The sequence below is a fragment of the Thunnus maccoyii genome, chromosome 12, assembly GCF_910596095.1.
Source record: "Thunnus maccoyii chromosome 12, fThuMac1.1, whole genome shotgun sequence".
NCBI classification, from domain to species: Eukaryota; Metazoa; Chordata; class Actinopteri; order Scombriformes; family Scombridae; genus Thunnus; species Thunnus maccoyii.
The window spans coordinates 16,128,686-16,144,458 of NC_056544.1; the positions used below are offsets into that span (position 1 = coordinate 16,128,686).

The 15,773-nt window shown below is 40.5% G+C and overlaps 1 protein-coding gene across 10 annotated transcripts in view; it reads left to right on the forward strand.

Moving 5' to 3' along the window:
- Positions 1–1,739: 1,739 nt before the first annotated feature.
- The window catches only part of kmt2cb (lysine (K)-specific methyltransferase 2Cb), an 82,968-nt gene continuing 68,934 nt past the window's right edge, over positions 1,740–15,773 (forward strand). For 8 of the 10 annotated variants that reach the window (XM_042430037.1, XM_042430039.1, XM_042430038.1 and 5 more), the window contains exons 1-2: positions 3,018–3,130; positions 8,394–8,582. In XM_042430037.1, the coding sequence (XP_042285971.1) occupies positions 3,102–3,130; positions 8,394–8,582 (218 nt within the window). In that variant the 5' untranslated portion in view covers positions 3,018–3,101. Of the gene's footprint in view, positions 2,467–3,016; positions 3,131–8,393; positions 8,583–15,773 lie in introns of those variants that run through there. The other 2 variants (XM_042430041.1, XM_042430040.1) reach the window with 2 other exon arrangements.

Here is a 15,773-nt window from a genome sequence, read left to right on the forward strand (position 1 = left end):
TGCATAACCCAATTATTATTGAAGCAAGTGAGTTCTAATGCTGGGCTACTTCATTTCCTAACCCTGCATTTTCAGCCATGCAGAACTGCTTAAAAAGAGACAAAAATGTTGCTTTGGGCACTTTTATTCTGTATTATATATGGGCCAATTCCTATTGTGTTTCCTTCTTTTGCTGGAAGGCCTCAGTGTACTGAAAGGAGAGCTTGAAGTATGATATTTGCTGTGTTTTTACTAATGATTATGCTAGTAAGGCCTGTATGACATATTTCATACACTAATAGGCTTTACTGAAAATCTCCTTTGCTCCTCCTTTTCTCTGTTTTACTTTCCTCCATTTTAGTTGTTTTGGTATGGTTCAGTTTACTTCCCTTGCCCCTTTATTCTTAATGTCATTTCTTGTTCTATTATTACAGTCTGTAATACATTTTGTACATAATATCCACAGATGGGTGATAAATTGAAGGAAACGCCAATTAAAGTGTTATTGTAGGTGTTGGGCAGTCTCTGAAACTTGGAAGTGGAGCACTATTCTCCCAAAAGATATTCCCTCAATTGATGTATGAGGATGATGATGGTGAAGAAGGCTGTCTAACAATCTCCCATAGGTGTCTATTTTGGTTTGAGAACTGCTGACTGTGAAAGTACCAGAGCGATAACTGGAGGCATCTGCATTCAAGTTTCTCCACTTATTTAACTATACAGATTTTATTTCATTTGTCATCCATCCATATTGTTACATGATTTGTTTTACTTGTCTCCAAATTATTCATATTAATTAAAAAAAAAAAACAATAATAATGAATTGCATACACTGTGTCTTGTGTCATATTGTCCAGCAGGAGGAGCTCATAGTCTAGGTAAGAGGTGCCAAGGTTTACCATTTAAAGGAATAGGGCTGTGTTTATTTCCAGTAAATTTTATGGCCGCTACGCTCGAAGAAACTCAGTAAGTTAGAACAGTAGAAAAGCCCCCAAAAACAGCAAAATGCACATAAATACGTAACACCAACTGGCTCTTGCATATTGTGTATAGCCGCTGGAAGTCGACCCCTGGGGGCTTTTCCGAAATTTAACCCCTGCATGTACAGTATGTCTGCCAGTTTGCAAGCCACCTCCACTAAACACCTAATGTCTGCAATGTCTGCATCAGTGTACACTCGTGTGTTTGTCTGAGAAAGAAAGAAGAGGGAGAGGGAAGAGACGTTGTCATGGGGCTAGCCTGCCATTTGGTCCGTTTGGTTAATGGGTGCTACCAGGACTAGCCCTGAACCACCACGTCGCGTATTAAAGTTAATCCATCGCTGTGTTTTCCACAGGAGAAGGCTGATGATGCCTGTTTAGAGTCACTACAGCTGCTGCTGCTGCTGGCGAAGATTTGCATGAGCTGTAGCATTAACGGCTTGCAATCCCCTCCAACCCGGCTTTAATCCAGGCTCCATCTTTTTTAACCCTCCTAGCCATTATTTTATTTACTAAATGCCCATATCCCTCCGCAGGGTCAGAGAGTATTTTGAAGAAATTGTCAAATGGTTTACCTTGTGTTTTTGACATTACTTCTCATCGATGTTATTAAACATTTGCTGTATTCACGAAACGTCCCCTTGTCGACGAGTCACACCGATTCGGGAAGATTTGTGTGTCGTACTTGTGGAAGGGGGAGGTGGATCTAGTTTTTGAGGAGCCTAGAGGGGGCTGTGCTTCGGTGCCACTTATCATTAGATATGGCCACCGTTATGGAGTACACCGAAGCGTCATCTTCAACTTAATTTTGTGATATTTCATAGTCATTTCGCAGTTCGGCCGGTGTGGCAGGTGGAGTGTTATTTTTTTTAGAAAGCTAATGTTTGTTTTTACATGTCCTGGGAGGCGGCGGTTACTGCGTGGCAGTCCTAACTGTCCGCTCGGTCCTGCAGCTTGTCGCAGCTGAAGAAAATAGGACCAGTTGCCAACCAAGCGGTCGGCACCCAACATTTGCGTTGCGCGTCGCTGTACATTTTCTGTGGATTCACATATAAAGTTTCAGTTACGGAGTGCTGACTGTTACGACCGCTTGGATTTGGGCTTTGTTTTTTAACGTTAATGGTAAAATTGTTGGCCGTAGACTTGGGTGGCTAACACCAACTAGCTATATAACCCTAACTCGTGCGACGACAGCTGTCATTGGTGAAAGGAAAGTGACCCCCCACCCCCCACCCCCTCTCCACAAATGCATGTGCCAGTGAAGCGGTTTTCTGTTGGATTTACATCAGCTGTCTTTCCATCAAATGGGCAAAGTTGGGAATAACCTTGCAACGTTGGAATATCCTGATATGCGTAATGCATTTTTGAGAACTGCGGTGTTGCTTCACTGGAGAGAGGCTAGCTAGCTCAATTAGCTCGCTAGCTAGCTGGTTGATAAAAGTGCGACGTTTCATCACCCATTATTTTGGACATGAAGAGGATAATTCGCTATTCATAGGGCTGGAAGGTAAGCCTTAATGAGAAGTTTAATTGTCTCTCGTGTGAGCTAGAGTTGTTTGGCATGCACCTTTCTGAAGCAAAGCTGAGCCAACATTATCCATCTCCAGTCTGATGTTGGGGGTTTGTCGCCGCCTTGGTTTTCATGACTCAGACTATTCAACGGAACGGAGCATTCAATAGAGAGGCTCATGGATGCTATGTAACTAGAAATAGGTGGCTAACGTTACATGTTTTCACCTCTACCACAATATATTCGACCGACAGTCACACACAACTAACGTTAGATGGTACCGAAAAGCCGAAACCAAAGCTTACGTCATTGTGTAACGTATCATTTTCACTTTTTGTATGGCATTGTAGTTCCCCAACACAGTTCCGTTTCACTGAATAGACCGAGCCTTTGTGTGTGTGTGTGCGTGTGTGTGTGTGTGTGTGTGTGTGTGTGTGTGTGTGTGTGTGTGTGTGTGTTAATGCTCATCACTGCCTTGTACCTAGTTGGAAGTTGTCTTACGAATAGTGTAGTTGAGGTTACCCGTTAACTTTGCCATCATTCCCAGACTAAAACATTTAACACAAGCTGCGGGGAGACAAAAGGCTGAAGCATCAATGTTTGGTGTTTTGGCGTAGGCGTTAGTTGGTACGATGAGTTGGCCAACTAACTGCAACCATAGGTAGGTTAACCTGTTTGCTGTGTGAGACACTTTCAAAGTTGTCTGGCTAATGTCTCTCAAAGCCGAGTCGAAGCTACTATTGTGAATCAAATATGAAAGATAGGGTCATTTATTTCTGTAGTTTCTGCCTCATTCAGGCGATCCCACTGTTAGTTTTTGTATGTGGTCGCCGAGGAAAGGCGACAGAGTTCAACACAACAGGCTAGCAGCAGCTATCGTTAGCTGTATGCAACTGCTTTGTGCCCAAGCTTGAGTTAACAAAAGCTAACGTTAGCATGTCTCCAATTGTGCCCGTGGTGGTCGTGACTGCCTAGTAGTCACCGGATCCTAACCTCAGATGCCCCAACTATCAACGTTTTTCTCATCACTATCAGCTGAGGCATACCTGGTTGTAAATCTGGTTATAAAATGGTCCTTATCAAACTAATTACACCACCAGTTACAGTGTTTCAAGGACAATGTAAGTCCCTCTTTCTTATTTGAGGATTTGAGATCAAATTCATAATGGCATAATAACTGTACTGACAGTCTAACCCTTCTAATGACTAATATTTCTTGTGTTATTGGACCACCATCTGTCCAAAGAGCCTGGAGGTAGGTGGAGGCCAATATAGACGTAAGAGAAGAAGATAATTACCATGAATAGAAAGATGGTGTCAGCTCCACTATATCTAACCTCCAAAAGCATTGATGTCTAAGTAATACCTGTTTAATGTAATGATTCTGGTTAAAAGCAAATAAATGTAATGTGGGGGAACAACATATCACCTCAGCGTGGACATTACAATGTACAAATGTCATGTTCCAAATGTTATCAATGTTACAAAATGTGGTGAGGCAAATTAGACTAACCATGGTTTTTGAATGCATTTCACTGCTTTACTGAAAATGAAGCTAAGTTGACTTTCCTGTGACTCATGCTAAAGATTAGTCACAATTTAGTCTGATGTAATTGCATATTGGCACAGAAAAACAAGCTAAGTGGCTTGTGTATTTTTGTTTTTTTTTTAGAAGACAAAAGTAACCATTAAAGTAATTATTGGTGGGGGGAAAACATAATATGATGGTATTTGGCAGTAGTTTACTTTTTAAATGAATGATGTGGTGCAAAAACAGGTAGGCCTACTCTATCTTTCTGTCTTTCTTCCTTTCTGGGAAGGGGATGTTCATAGTAAAAAAAAAAAATTAAGAATGAGACTGTTAACATGTGAAAAATGGATGTATAATCTCAAAAAGGTATAATTTCAGGCATTAATAATTTATTAGAGCATATTTATAACCAAGCCCAACAAGGCTCTGCAAGGGTTTAATGATATTTTCACATCTATAATATTGCATCACTGCCTGGTCACAAGACTCAGTTAACCATAAAACCTTTCATGTCACTATACAATCACGCAATAGAAATCATGGACCAAAAATAGATGAGTGGTGCCATTGTTGCACCATTAATAAGTAGTGTGTGTTTACCTTAGAAATCTCCATAAGTTATTCTAATTTAAAAGCTATATTTAACTAGTTTTGACCACTCCAAAATCAACTCACGGAAACATGATATATCATGAGCTTATCAAGCAGTTATCACTAATATGTTAGCAAACGGTTGCCCACTTACACATCAGACAAAAAATCAACATGAACATCCCATTGAAAGTTGCTGAAGACCTGAGGAAAGTAAAAGTTGTACTAATGCAGCCTCCTAATAGCTTTGTCCTTGTATACACCAGTTGTGTTGTGTAGCCAAAGTAACACAACAACAGCAGCAGTAGCAGCAGCAGACCTTTGTCAGTGTCTGTCTACTCTGGATGATACTTGGCATTGCTGTGAACTCAGCGTTTTGACAGTGCTTACAGTCCATTGCTTATAGTCCACTGCCACAGTCATTAAAGTTCTGTGCATAAGATGGAAGAAAAAGGACTTCAAGCTTAAAAACACTTCAGGACAATAAAAAACTAAGCTGAAATGCATTCATTGTCAACAGGGTGCCCATTTTCCATTGCGTGCTTGGCAGTGGGCAGGTAGCACGCAGTTAGCTTGCCTGAGCGTGTTCATTGGAAATAGCAAAAACCGAAACAATCTCTACAGATTTAGACAAAATTTTCGTCAAGCATCAGGTTAGCTTTAACTGATGAGCAAAACACTTGATTTGCATCACTTGCTTGCAGCACAGTAGGTCTCACTGCACTACTCTGTTGAGAGAGGCTTGATGGTTACGAGACATAGCCTACATATAAAAGCAGTTTGCACAGCACGAACACATTTTCAGAAAGAAATCACAGAAATCTGAACACATGAAAAACATAAAAATGCAGATGCATACATACAGGGCCTGAGGAGGTCAATAGCTAGAGTATGAAAATGATTCAGTTCATATGCTATGGTCTTAGCAGGCACATGATCTCACCCCAACTGAATACCTATAGGAGATTACAGACCAACGTGTTGGCTGACACTTTGCACCGCAATCATCAAAACACCAGATGAGGGTATATCTTTGGAAGAATAGTGTTCATTCCTCCACTAGATTGAGAGGTGTATAATCTATGTCAGGTACATTTAACCTGTTCTGGAGGCTTATGGTGCCCCAAAACTTTATTGAAAACGTAATGCTGTTTTTGCTTTAATTTGGTATCCATCTGTAACTTTACCTTAAGTGGGGAGCTCTATACAGTTGAGTTTCATTGCATAAAAAGGGGCAGAATTCTGTGCTATGCTAATTGCCAATGGTAAACATTGGGTTTTTGTGCTTGGTGATCTTTGAGACGTTATTGTGTCAAATTAAGTCAATTTGAAATCCAAAAGACGTTAGTAAGAAAGGCCTGCCTCTGTATGAGACATCTGATTGCACCAGTGTTTGTGCGAGGTGCGTAGTAGCATGACTGTTCCTGGAGCTTGGAGCAAGAAGCGTTTTTGAAGTGCTGAAGTGAACTCCAACACGGAGTCACATCTAATGAGCAAATTCTATTCGGAAACGATCCAAAGAATTTTTTTTCTTGCTTTATTTGTTATTGCATTTTTGAATGCAAACAGGCAATGGATATTTTGGCTTTTGCCATCTACAGACATTCAGACAAACTGATATCCAAACTTACCAGGAACCTCAGTAGTTACTCTTAGTATCCACAGGGCCTTTTCTTTGTTGCTCCCATCTCTTTACATTAATGAAGAGGAAAACTACTGAGTTTTTCATATTTTCAACCCAAGTGGACTTTGCCTCAGTTGAATGAGGATTGTGTGATGTGGGGAAACTCCTGGATCACTGTATACTGTATGTAATTTTTCAGTGAAAAGTCAAGGTACTTCATCACATTTTTGCAAAAATCCTGTAAATCCAATATTGCCATAAAGAAGCCCTTTCACTGATTTGCAACATTGTTCAAAATGGCTTGATTCAAACAGAGACAGTATATGGATTAGGGCTTCAACTAATGATTATTTTCATAATTGATTAATATACTGATTATTTTCTCAATCATTTTGTCTATAAAATGTCAAAATTAGTGAAAAATGACCGTATCCCTGAGACAAAGGTGTCTTCAGATATCTTATTTTGTATGACCAACAGTCTGTCCCCCAAAATATTCAGTTTACTACCATGTATGACAAAGCAGATTTTTGGCATTTTCGGTTGCAAGAATGACTAAAATGATTAATGGATGCTCTATGTAAAGAGTTGGGGTGTAACGATACAGTCAAAACACAGTTCAGTGCGATCGACAATACAGAGCTCACGGTTTGATATGAATGAAAACATTCAAAGATCTTAGTGTATAATAAGCATGCCTAAATCAGATTATCTTTAATGTATAAACGGCAATGTCCTTTTAAGATGAGGTGCAAATGTCTGAACTTTAGGTGAATACTCATTACCAAGCCACAAAACACCTGAGTTGGCCACACCACAAAACCACTAGGTGCTTACGTCAATCATAAGTTTATGCGGTGGCAGTCCTAGCAGCTTTTGTTTTGATGCTAATGTCACAGTGGCAGTGCTACCTCTGTGAAAAAATGTTGCACCTCATCTCACACAGCCCAGCTAATGGCTAACACGGGGAACCCTCAGTCCCGCTAAGGTGGCCAGATTTAAACCGTGGGCTAAACACCTAATGTGCGGTCCCAGCCTGGACTCGCTCACTGCTACATCCATGTTTCTTGAATTGTCTGTAACGATTGATTTGGTGATGCAAGCTCCCATTCATTAACAGCCACTTCCAACACCGCAGCAGTATTTTGGCCAGTGTGTGATTGTGTGCATTTGGAGAACAAAACTCACCATTTCCCACTGGTGGTTGATGATGTGGGCTGTGATAGGTTTTAGGATTAGCAACGTGACCCCTGCGTCAGTGAACGTCAGAGTCAACAACAGGTCAGTCAAGCAAACTGAAATTAGCTTGATTGCGCCCTCTTGCATTAACATCAGTAAATGACATCTACATCCTCTGGAGGTTATGATTTCATTGACTTGATATAGTGATCCACTTCTAAGCTTCACAGTGCGTATCGTCATGTTTTTGAATCGCGAAATATGCCACAGTGCATTCTTACACCCCTAGTAAAGAGTGACAATTGCTGCCACTCCACTCACATACTTTGGATTGGGCTGAAAAGAAAAGGCTGAGTTGATGAGCCTTTCTCTGTTCAGGTTTTCACATTTTTCAACACTACGTGCTTGGAGTAATTATGCAAGAAATGCTTGAGGTGGATAAAGGGCAAAACACCTTTGGCACAGACTGTAAACTGCATCTAAAATGCTACTGAATATGATTAGAACTAGGTGTCTTTCACTAATAGCAGAGTGTCTTATTAAGTGACACACGATCACAGGGGAAAAAGCATTTTGGTTATATATTTACTAGAATCAATTGCAATTCAAATAGACGTAATTGCATATAAGCTATTGAACTGACCACATACTTTATGCAATTTTATGCATGTATGTGATATGGGAAAACCTCAACTCTTTGTGTAGACACTTCAGTTTGTCTAAGTCTCAGAAAGGGTAAACAAAAATGCTCTGGATATATCAGTGAAGAAAGCTGCATGATATGCTCTTCCAACGCTAATGGCTTGAATGTTCCCATGATGTATCATCTCCTTCCACCCACCCGTTCTGAAAGCCTGTTAACAATCTAAAATCAAAGGAGGTGAAAATGAGTACCTGTTTTTCTTCTTGGTGTCTGAAAATAATAAATTTTTCAAGCTAAGATTTCTTGAAATGTAACACCTATCACAATCGTCTATTTCTCTCCATTTTTTTTTTCAGAATGTCATCAGAGGATAAGACTGTGGAACCCTCTGACCAGGGACCCCCGCCGTCCTCCAGCAGTGTAGGGGCCACATCCACAGGGAGTCCTGCCCACGCTGACAAGCGACCACGTGGCAGGCCGCGCAAGGATGCTGCTGCCACCCTACCCCAGGTGCCACCCTCATCCACGTCTAAGAACAGAAAGAAGTATGTTTTTTACCTCATTTTAAAGAAATAATTTTGTAAATTTATACTAACGTGAAAGTTTCTTATTCCGAAGAAATGCACATACCTTGATGATTGCAACTTACTTGAATTGTGATGGTGCCCAAATACTATAAGGTTAAACCAAGGTTATTTCTTAAAGGGGACATATTATGCACATTTACAGGTCTATACTTTAAATCTGGGGCTCTACTGGAATATACAAACTCTGGCCGTTAAAGCTCCTGTCTCTCTAAGGCTCCCCTCCCAATTTCACTTCTTTTTCTTGTTCTTTACTCAAAAGGTCAACTTCTCAAATACATCTGTACATGTTTGAACTGAAATGGGATCCAAAATATGAGAGCAGAGAACGCAAACAATGCATGGAAAAACCTTATCAATAAAGGCTACAGATGGCTACAAAGGAACAGATGGCCGTTTATGGGCATGCACAATGAGCTGATGTCAACTCGTCGGCAAGGTAGAAAAAAACTTTGCCAACGAAGCGTTCAGAGCACGTTTAAGTCTGGGCCTTTGACTTTTGGGAAGCATTTCTGCGTACGTTAAGCTCAAGTTTTGGAAATTTGACCATGTTAAGCATAGATATCTGACTTCATAACAGTATATAAATAACAGAAAATCACAAAAAGCATAATATGTTCCTTTTCGGCCTTTTTTTATTTCAGTAATGGTCGTGCGGCCAGGTGTCCAGTCCATTTAACCTTTCCCCCATATTTATAACCCATTGGACCCATTCACAAGACAGCTGTCACTCTAGTTGTCACTGTTGGCAGATACTCCACATTCCTTCTCTCTTGATCACACACACCTTTACACTTTCTGTTTCTCTTCTTCCTTCCTTTTCTCTCTTTTTTACTGTTTACCTTTTTGCTATCTGGTTAAATTACATTTATACATCAGTACAACTGAATTAATTTCTATTCCTAATTGAAATGCCAATTCACCAATGCCGGGCAGCATCTGACCCACATTCAACTCTGGTCGAGAGGAGGGTCATGGAGTAGGGTCAGCTGAACAGATAGACCCCATGATGTGGGTTTAACCTGTGTTGTTCTGAATGGGGGATGAGGTGGTCTATTTGATATAGGAATAGTCAATGGGCAGTAGGCACCATTGGAGATGGCACATTCATGTTCTGAGTTATGGAAACACTCCCCTTGGGATGAAATGTTTTCCTAATCTGAATTGAGTCATTGAAACACTCCCCTTTGTATGAAACGTTTTTCTTATCTGAATGCTATTGCATTTCTATAAACCCACTGCTCTTTGGTCTACCTGCAGTTCCTTAAATTGTCAGAAATTTAAACCTGCAATAACTGATTTTTTTTTTTTTTTTGCCCACTTGGGGCCAGTGGAAACAACATTGGCATATCATCACCTATTATGTTGATATGGCAAACTTCTTAGCAAACAGTTGCTTATTTAAACATCCAGCAGTTATGGAGAAACATTCATTTGGACTCATGTGTCGGTGAGTCATTTAACAACACTAAATGTAGCTCTGTTTTTGGTCTCTACCAACTGTCAGGGGAGGTGTTTGGCCTTGTTAGCCGCTAAATGCAAAACTGTGTTCATTAGCTAGTGGCTAACTGTATCAGTTTGCCATTTGGTGTTGAGCAGGTAGTGTACGGTTGGTTTTTAGAGCTTTCTCACTGAAACAACTGCAACCGAAAACAACGCTGTGAGAGGAGCGAGCGTGAACCAAAATGGTTAAGTTGAGGGCTAGACAGCTAAACAATGTGCAAGGATGCCTCTGTCCCTGATGAAGAGCCAGTTTGAGATTGAAATATTTTTCTAAATGCAACAAAGAAGAATATTTTTAAAAGGGTGCATTCTACAGGGTTGCAAATCCTTGGAAAGCAGACTTCAAATAAACTTGGAAAAAAATGGGCAATCTTGTTTTGCATTATGGCTTTTCTTGCCTTCACCTCGTCAGTTAGTGTTGTGAATCAGAACAACTTATTGTGTATTATTACTTATGTACAAAATATTTTAACTTTCCAAAAATTGTCCTTGGTAAGTAAACTGTATTGCAGTAGGTAAGTCTGTATTGCAGAAGTGATTGTGAGGCAGGCAGTGTCAAAAATCCAAAATCATATTAAATCTGGCTAGCATGGAGCCATTTAATTTGAAACAAAGAAATGTCAACTCAGCCCCTGTTTTCTATATGAAATTCAAATCAAGAAGTATTTATAAAAATATCCAGGCGTTGTAATTGAAGATATAGCTGATGTCTAGTGGTCAAGTGGTGTAACCAAATAATTATACATTACATATCTAATGTGATATTGGTAGAACACAGAATATTTGTCGGTGTTTTTATTAGACATTGCAGAAAACACTGGTCATGTTTTGGCCATTTAGCTGATAGAATTTTTTTTTTGATTAAATATCCTGGTTTTTGTCCTTATGATTTTAATAGTTCCACAGCAGCATGATTTCAGGTTATGCCAGCACAGGAATTTGTTATGTGGCATTGTACAAGGTGCCTGGCTTCTTTGTGACTTCCATAGCAACATATAATGCAGCTTAGAGCTGCTCTGTAATATAATGCCTGCAAGGTTCTTAACTCTCTCCTTAGTCTGTCCTCTCAATCAATCTTAATACCCTGCTCCCAATGGATCGTTTAATCTGCAAGCATCCAGACGATAGGTTAATGCCACAGTGGAAGGATGACCTGGGACAGACTTGAATTGCTTCATGTTGATGAAATGGTCAAGAATAAACCATCAGCAGAGATATGCGCTTTGAGTTTTTCATGTTGTAATGGTCAGTGTTGTCATGGTCAGAAGGAAGACTGCAGTTGCTTGTATAAAAATAGATTCGTGATAAGGATGTAGATTATGGCTAAAATGATTATCAGTTATTTTGCTCAATATTGTTATCACAATTATTCATCCCATCTCAGATTTCATTGAATTTAGTTAAATGCCTCTCCAGAAGGCTGAACAGTGAGTTTATATGCTTTAGAGCATCCTATATACTCTAGAGCCTCCTCAATACCAACCCCCAGTGATCAGAGCTTTGCAGATGAACTTCACATTGTGCCACTTTTAGGCTTTCAGCCAATTCATTACACCCTAATTTCTGATCACACCATTGGTTTAAACAACAGCAGGCCAATGGCTTAAAACTAGCTGTTTTTACAGCACAGAGTCATATAGTAATTTAGTCATAATGTGCAGAGCTGTGAATTATCTTCCAAAACAACTAGTGTTCAGATCAACTGGCTTCCTCTTCTAGTGCGTATAAGCAGTGTGTATAAATATTAAAATTACCCATGTCATGTGTTAAAACTAATTAGATTGAGACAAAAGGGGATGTGTTCGAAATTGCTCTTGTAAACCTGGTTGTTGGAATTTACTAGATTTGCCCACACTCCATCTGCTAGTCAGTCCACTCCAGAACAGAACGATCCTTGTCAGGTTTTCCAGGCAGCGCCCTCCGAGCTGGGACTACTTACCACAGCATTATTTTCACCTTTTCCTTTTTTTCTCTCTCTCTCTCCCTGTGGTGGGACTGTGGGGGGGATAAGTTGTGCAGGGTATGGGGTTGAATAAGTCTTGAGCGTTTGTCAGTCGAATAACTGGCTTTCTCAACGCTGAAATTTCTGAAATCTGATGCCTTCAGAGTATTTATATACTGTATGTTATGTAGCAGTCTACTAGAAGACGTCATCACCGACTACTTTGTGCACCTACATAAAATTGTGGGCATAGATGAAAATGTCATACAGCTAATTTCTGCATTGGTGTTTGCTTTCTGGTTTCAAAAAACACTTAAATGTCACTAGCTGTAGAGGGTAAAATGATTTGCAGTGAAGATATAAGGTGAAGCCGATGAGACAGAAGGTGTGGTACTCTGCATCTTTCAGCCGTGAATCACTTTTAGGATAAAAATGGTTACTTATCCTGCCGCTATCGCACAGAAGTTTAGCTTCAGGTGTGTAGCTGATTGTAGCTTTACATGTCTCTGATATTTTACTTATGGCATTCTGATCAGGTGAAGTATTTCTTAAAATATAACATAATTATAGGCTTTCCTGATTATTTTTTTCCTTGTCTGAACATAGACCTTCCAAAGTTATTTAATGAGATTAATAATACTTTTTGACGTATGCTTTGCAAATGTGTGAGTTAAGCTAAGTATACACTTTATTATAATATATCTATATTGAACAGTGGTCCTTCTTATTCAAATATTTTTTCCTGATGAGAGTTAACAGGTTCATACTTTGTCACAGTCTCTGTCAAATCTCAATGTTGATGCGATCCAAAACTACGGGAAGGCGGCCCATCTTTGGTTTAGTAATTACTGTGTGCACCTTTTAAGCTCTCTGTAAAAATAGATAAATAAATGATTGTTTATTTCCACTCTATTAAGATATTTATGTTTGATTCAAGCTTACAGATAATTGTGTGTTAAGCCAAGGTTTGCTAGAGCTCTCTTCTCTTCCTGGGTTTAAGGGTTGTTCCTTATCTTGACATGGAAGTCGTTTAGAGGGAGGGGTTGATTTGGCATCTAGCCAATTGTGATTTCTCTCTCCAGTGGCACCGAAAATTACCCACCCCCCCATCTCCTCCCTCACTTCCAACCCCCTGTATCCTCTTGAGTACCCCTGAGACACGCTGCTCTCATTTGGGCTGTGTTTGCTCTCCTCACTTAGCATGCTAACAATTGATGTTGCTATTTAATTTGTATCCATGACAATTATGCCCTCCACATGGCGCTTCCAAGATTAGGTTAACAGAGCTCCCATTGGAGGATGCTGACACTGACAGATCTCTCCATACAGTATGTAAAAGAGGGGGTATGTGCTGTGTGTGCGCATCTGTATGAGTTGGCACTCAGGCGTATGGTTGGAAATGTAGACGTGGTTGTCTGATTTGCTGACAGGGCATATTTAGTAAGATATGGAAAGGGTTGCACTTTCTTTATAATGGCTAAAAATGTTTTTTCTTGTCTTGGTGCTTGATATTGGTGACGTCTTAAAAAAGAGATGAGGACAGGGAAGAAAAATTACATTTAAGGGGACCATATTATACCTCAGTTAACACAGTTCCGTGGGGTCTTAATAAAATATATCTGACATGCTTTGGTCAAAATACCACAAGGATCAAGGACCACAGCAGCCTTCTCATCCTGTTTAAACAGCCCTGTTCAGAATGGCCGGTTTGAGTGCCTGTCCCGCCCACCTCACCCCCCACTCTTATGCGGGTGTGCCGGCTACCATGGCAACTGTTGAGCGTGAACTCCAGAGAAACATGGCTGCCGGAGAAAACATAGCGGTGCCCATGAGTGGTGCAGCAAACGTGCCAAACAAATTTGACCACAGGATGATTTGTGATAATTTGCCAGCAACAGCCAGCGAGCGACGGCAGGCACTGACTAGTTCCCAACCAGCGTGGTGATGTTACTGAAGTTCAGTCCAGTAATCTGCTCTGGATCAGAGCAGAATCAGGTGTTTATTCCTCCAGAAGATGAGACGGCAACACAGGTCTCTCCAGCTGTCTGCTCCAGAGATGGCCGGCACTCGGCAGCAGTCTATGGGCAAACATCAGCTCTTTCCCATGGTCAAGCCCCGCAATACGCACGCATTTTTCACCCTTAGCTTAGCTTAATTTAGCTGGGTCCTGGCCGACGCTTGCAAGAAAAACATGGCGGACCTCAAGAAATTTAGTCGGTGGAGACTCAGATAGAGGCATGGAATGGGGGGGCAGTACAATTTCAATGAAATCCCAAGTGATGTAAGGGGCATCAACTCTGAATGGCTCTGAGTACAGAGCAAGCCAGCCCACACCAAACTGACTGGGTGGTCTTATTTCACTGTTTGTGTGTTAGTAGGCACATCAGAGACCCAAATATATATTGCCAAGCACTTAAAAGTGAGTTTTTCATAATATGGCCCCTTAACTAAAGACTACAGGCACCACAGAAATGGACCAGTAATGAGATATTGAACATTTGCCAATACATTGTTTGATCCAATATTTACATTTCTCTAATTTAGATACTTGTACAATGTATTTGTGTATTAACTAGCTTCACATCAAGTTTTGTCCTTGAATAGTTCTGTATAACAACTTGCATAGTGTCCTATAACGTTTTGTGTACCATCTGGGAAGAGAGGAGTGGCAGCCTGTAGTTGCTGTTGCAGTTAAGTGTTGCAGTTTAACCAACTGCAGCACTTAAGAGGCATAGTGCAACTTAGAAATGTCACTAAAGTAGAGGCAATACAACATTTAAAAACAAAGCAAAATCCTATTCTGCTCTCCTAACATGCTGTTTCAGTACAGAGATCATGAATTGAACACTGTGCATTAGGAATAGATTTTAGTGTTTTAACAGGCAGTCAAACATTTTAAAAATGGATGAAAAAGGTCATTATTGCTCTAACTGTACAGTTACTGTGAACAGGGCGGGATATATGAAATTTCTTTGATACTACTGCAGATACATTACCTGAGTTTTGGTACGGATACTGAAATGTTAAATATAAACGTGTTTTTCTATAAAACCCTTTTTAATTTAACAAAGGAAGTAAAAGTTCTCAAATGAAAGTGCATGACTTAATATAAAGTAAATATTAATGTTTTGTGTATGTCTTAACACAAGCAGCTGTACAAGAACTTTACCGTAATAAAAGTTTAAAATTAGCAAAATTTTCATTTACATCAGGAATAGGGATGCACAATATTATTGTCATATCATCGGTATCGGCCAATAAAAGCTCTGAAATGAAATATGGACGTTGGGGAATATGACTGATATGTTGCCTTCTCCTCCGCCGCCTGACTGTGCTTCCCTCGACAGACTGTGTCACCCTGACGGTCCCGGTGCTTCCTCCACAGGCTCCACTTCACTCCTCTGCTCCTCAGACCAGCTTGGATCCAGTTGGATCCAAATGGAGAGCCTGGGCTTAGCTGGGAGGCTAGCTAGCTGTGCTTCCCTCATGGTCATGCTGCGGGTAACGCTCCGCTAGCCTCTCAGCTAATGTTAGCCTCGGCTCTCCATGTGGATCCAACCAGAGCTCTGATCCCCGGTTTGGTATTCGGGTTAAAGTGGGAAGAAACATCGGGTCTCACAGGCAGCTGAGTGAAGTGGAGCCTGCGGAGGAAGCACCGGAAACTTCTTTTTGGTTCATAACGGCGATTGGCAACCAGCGTTTTAGGT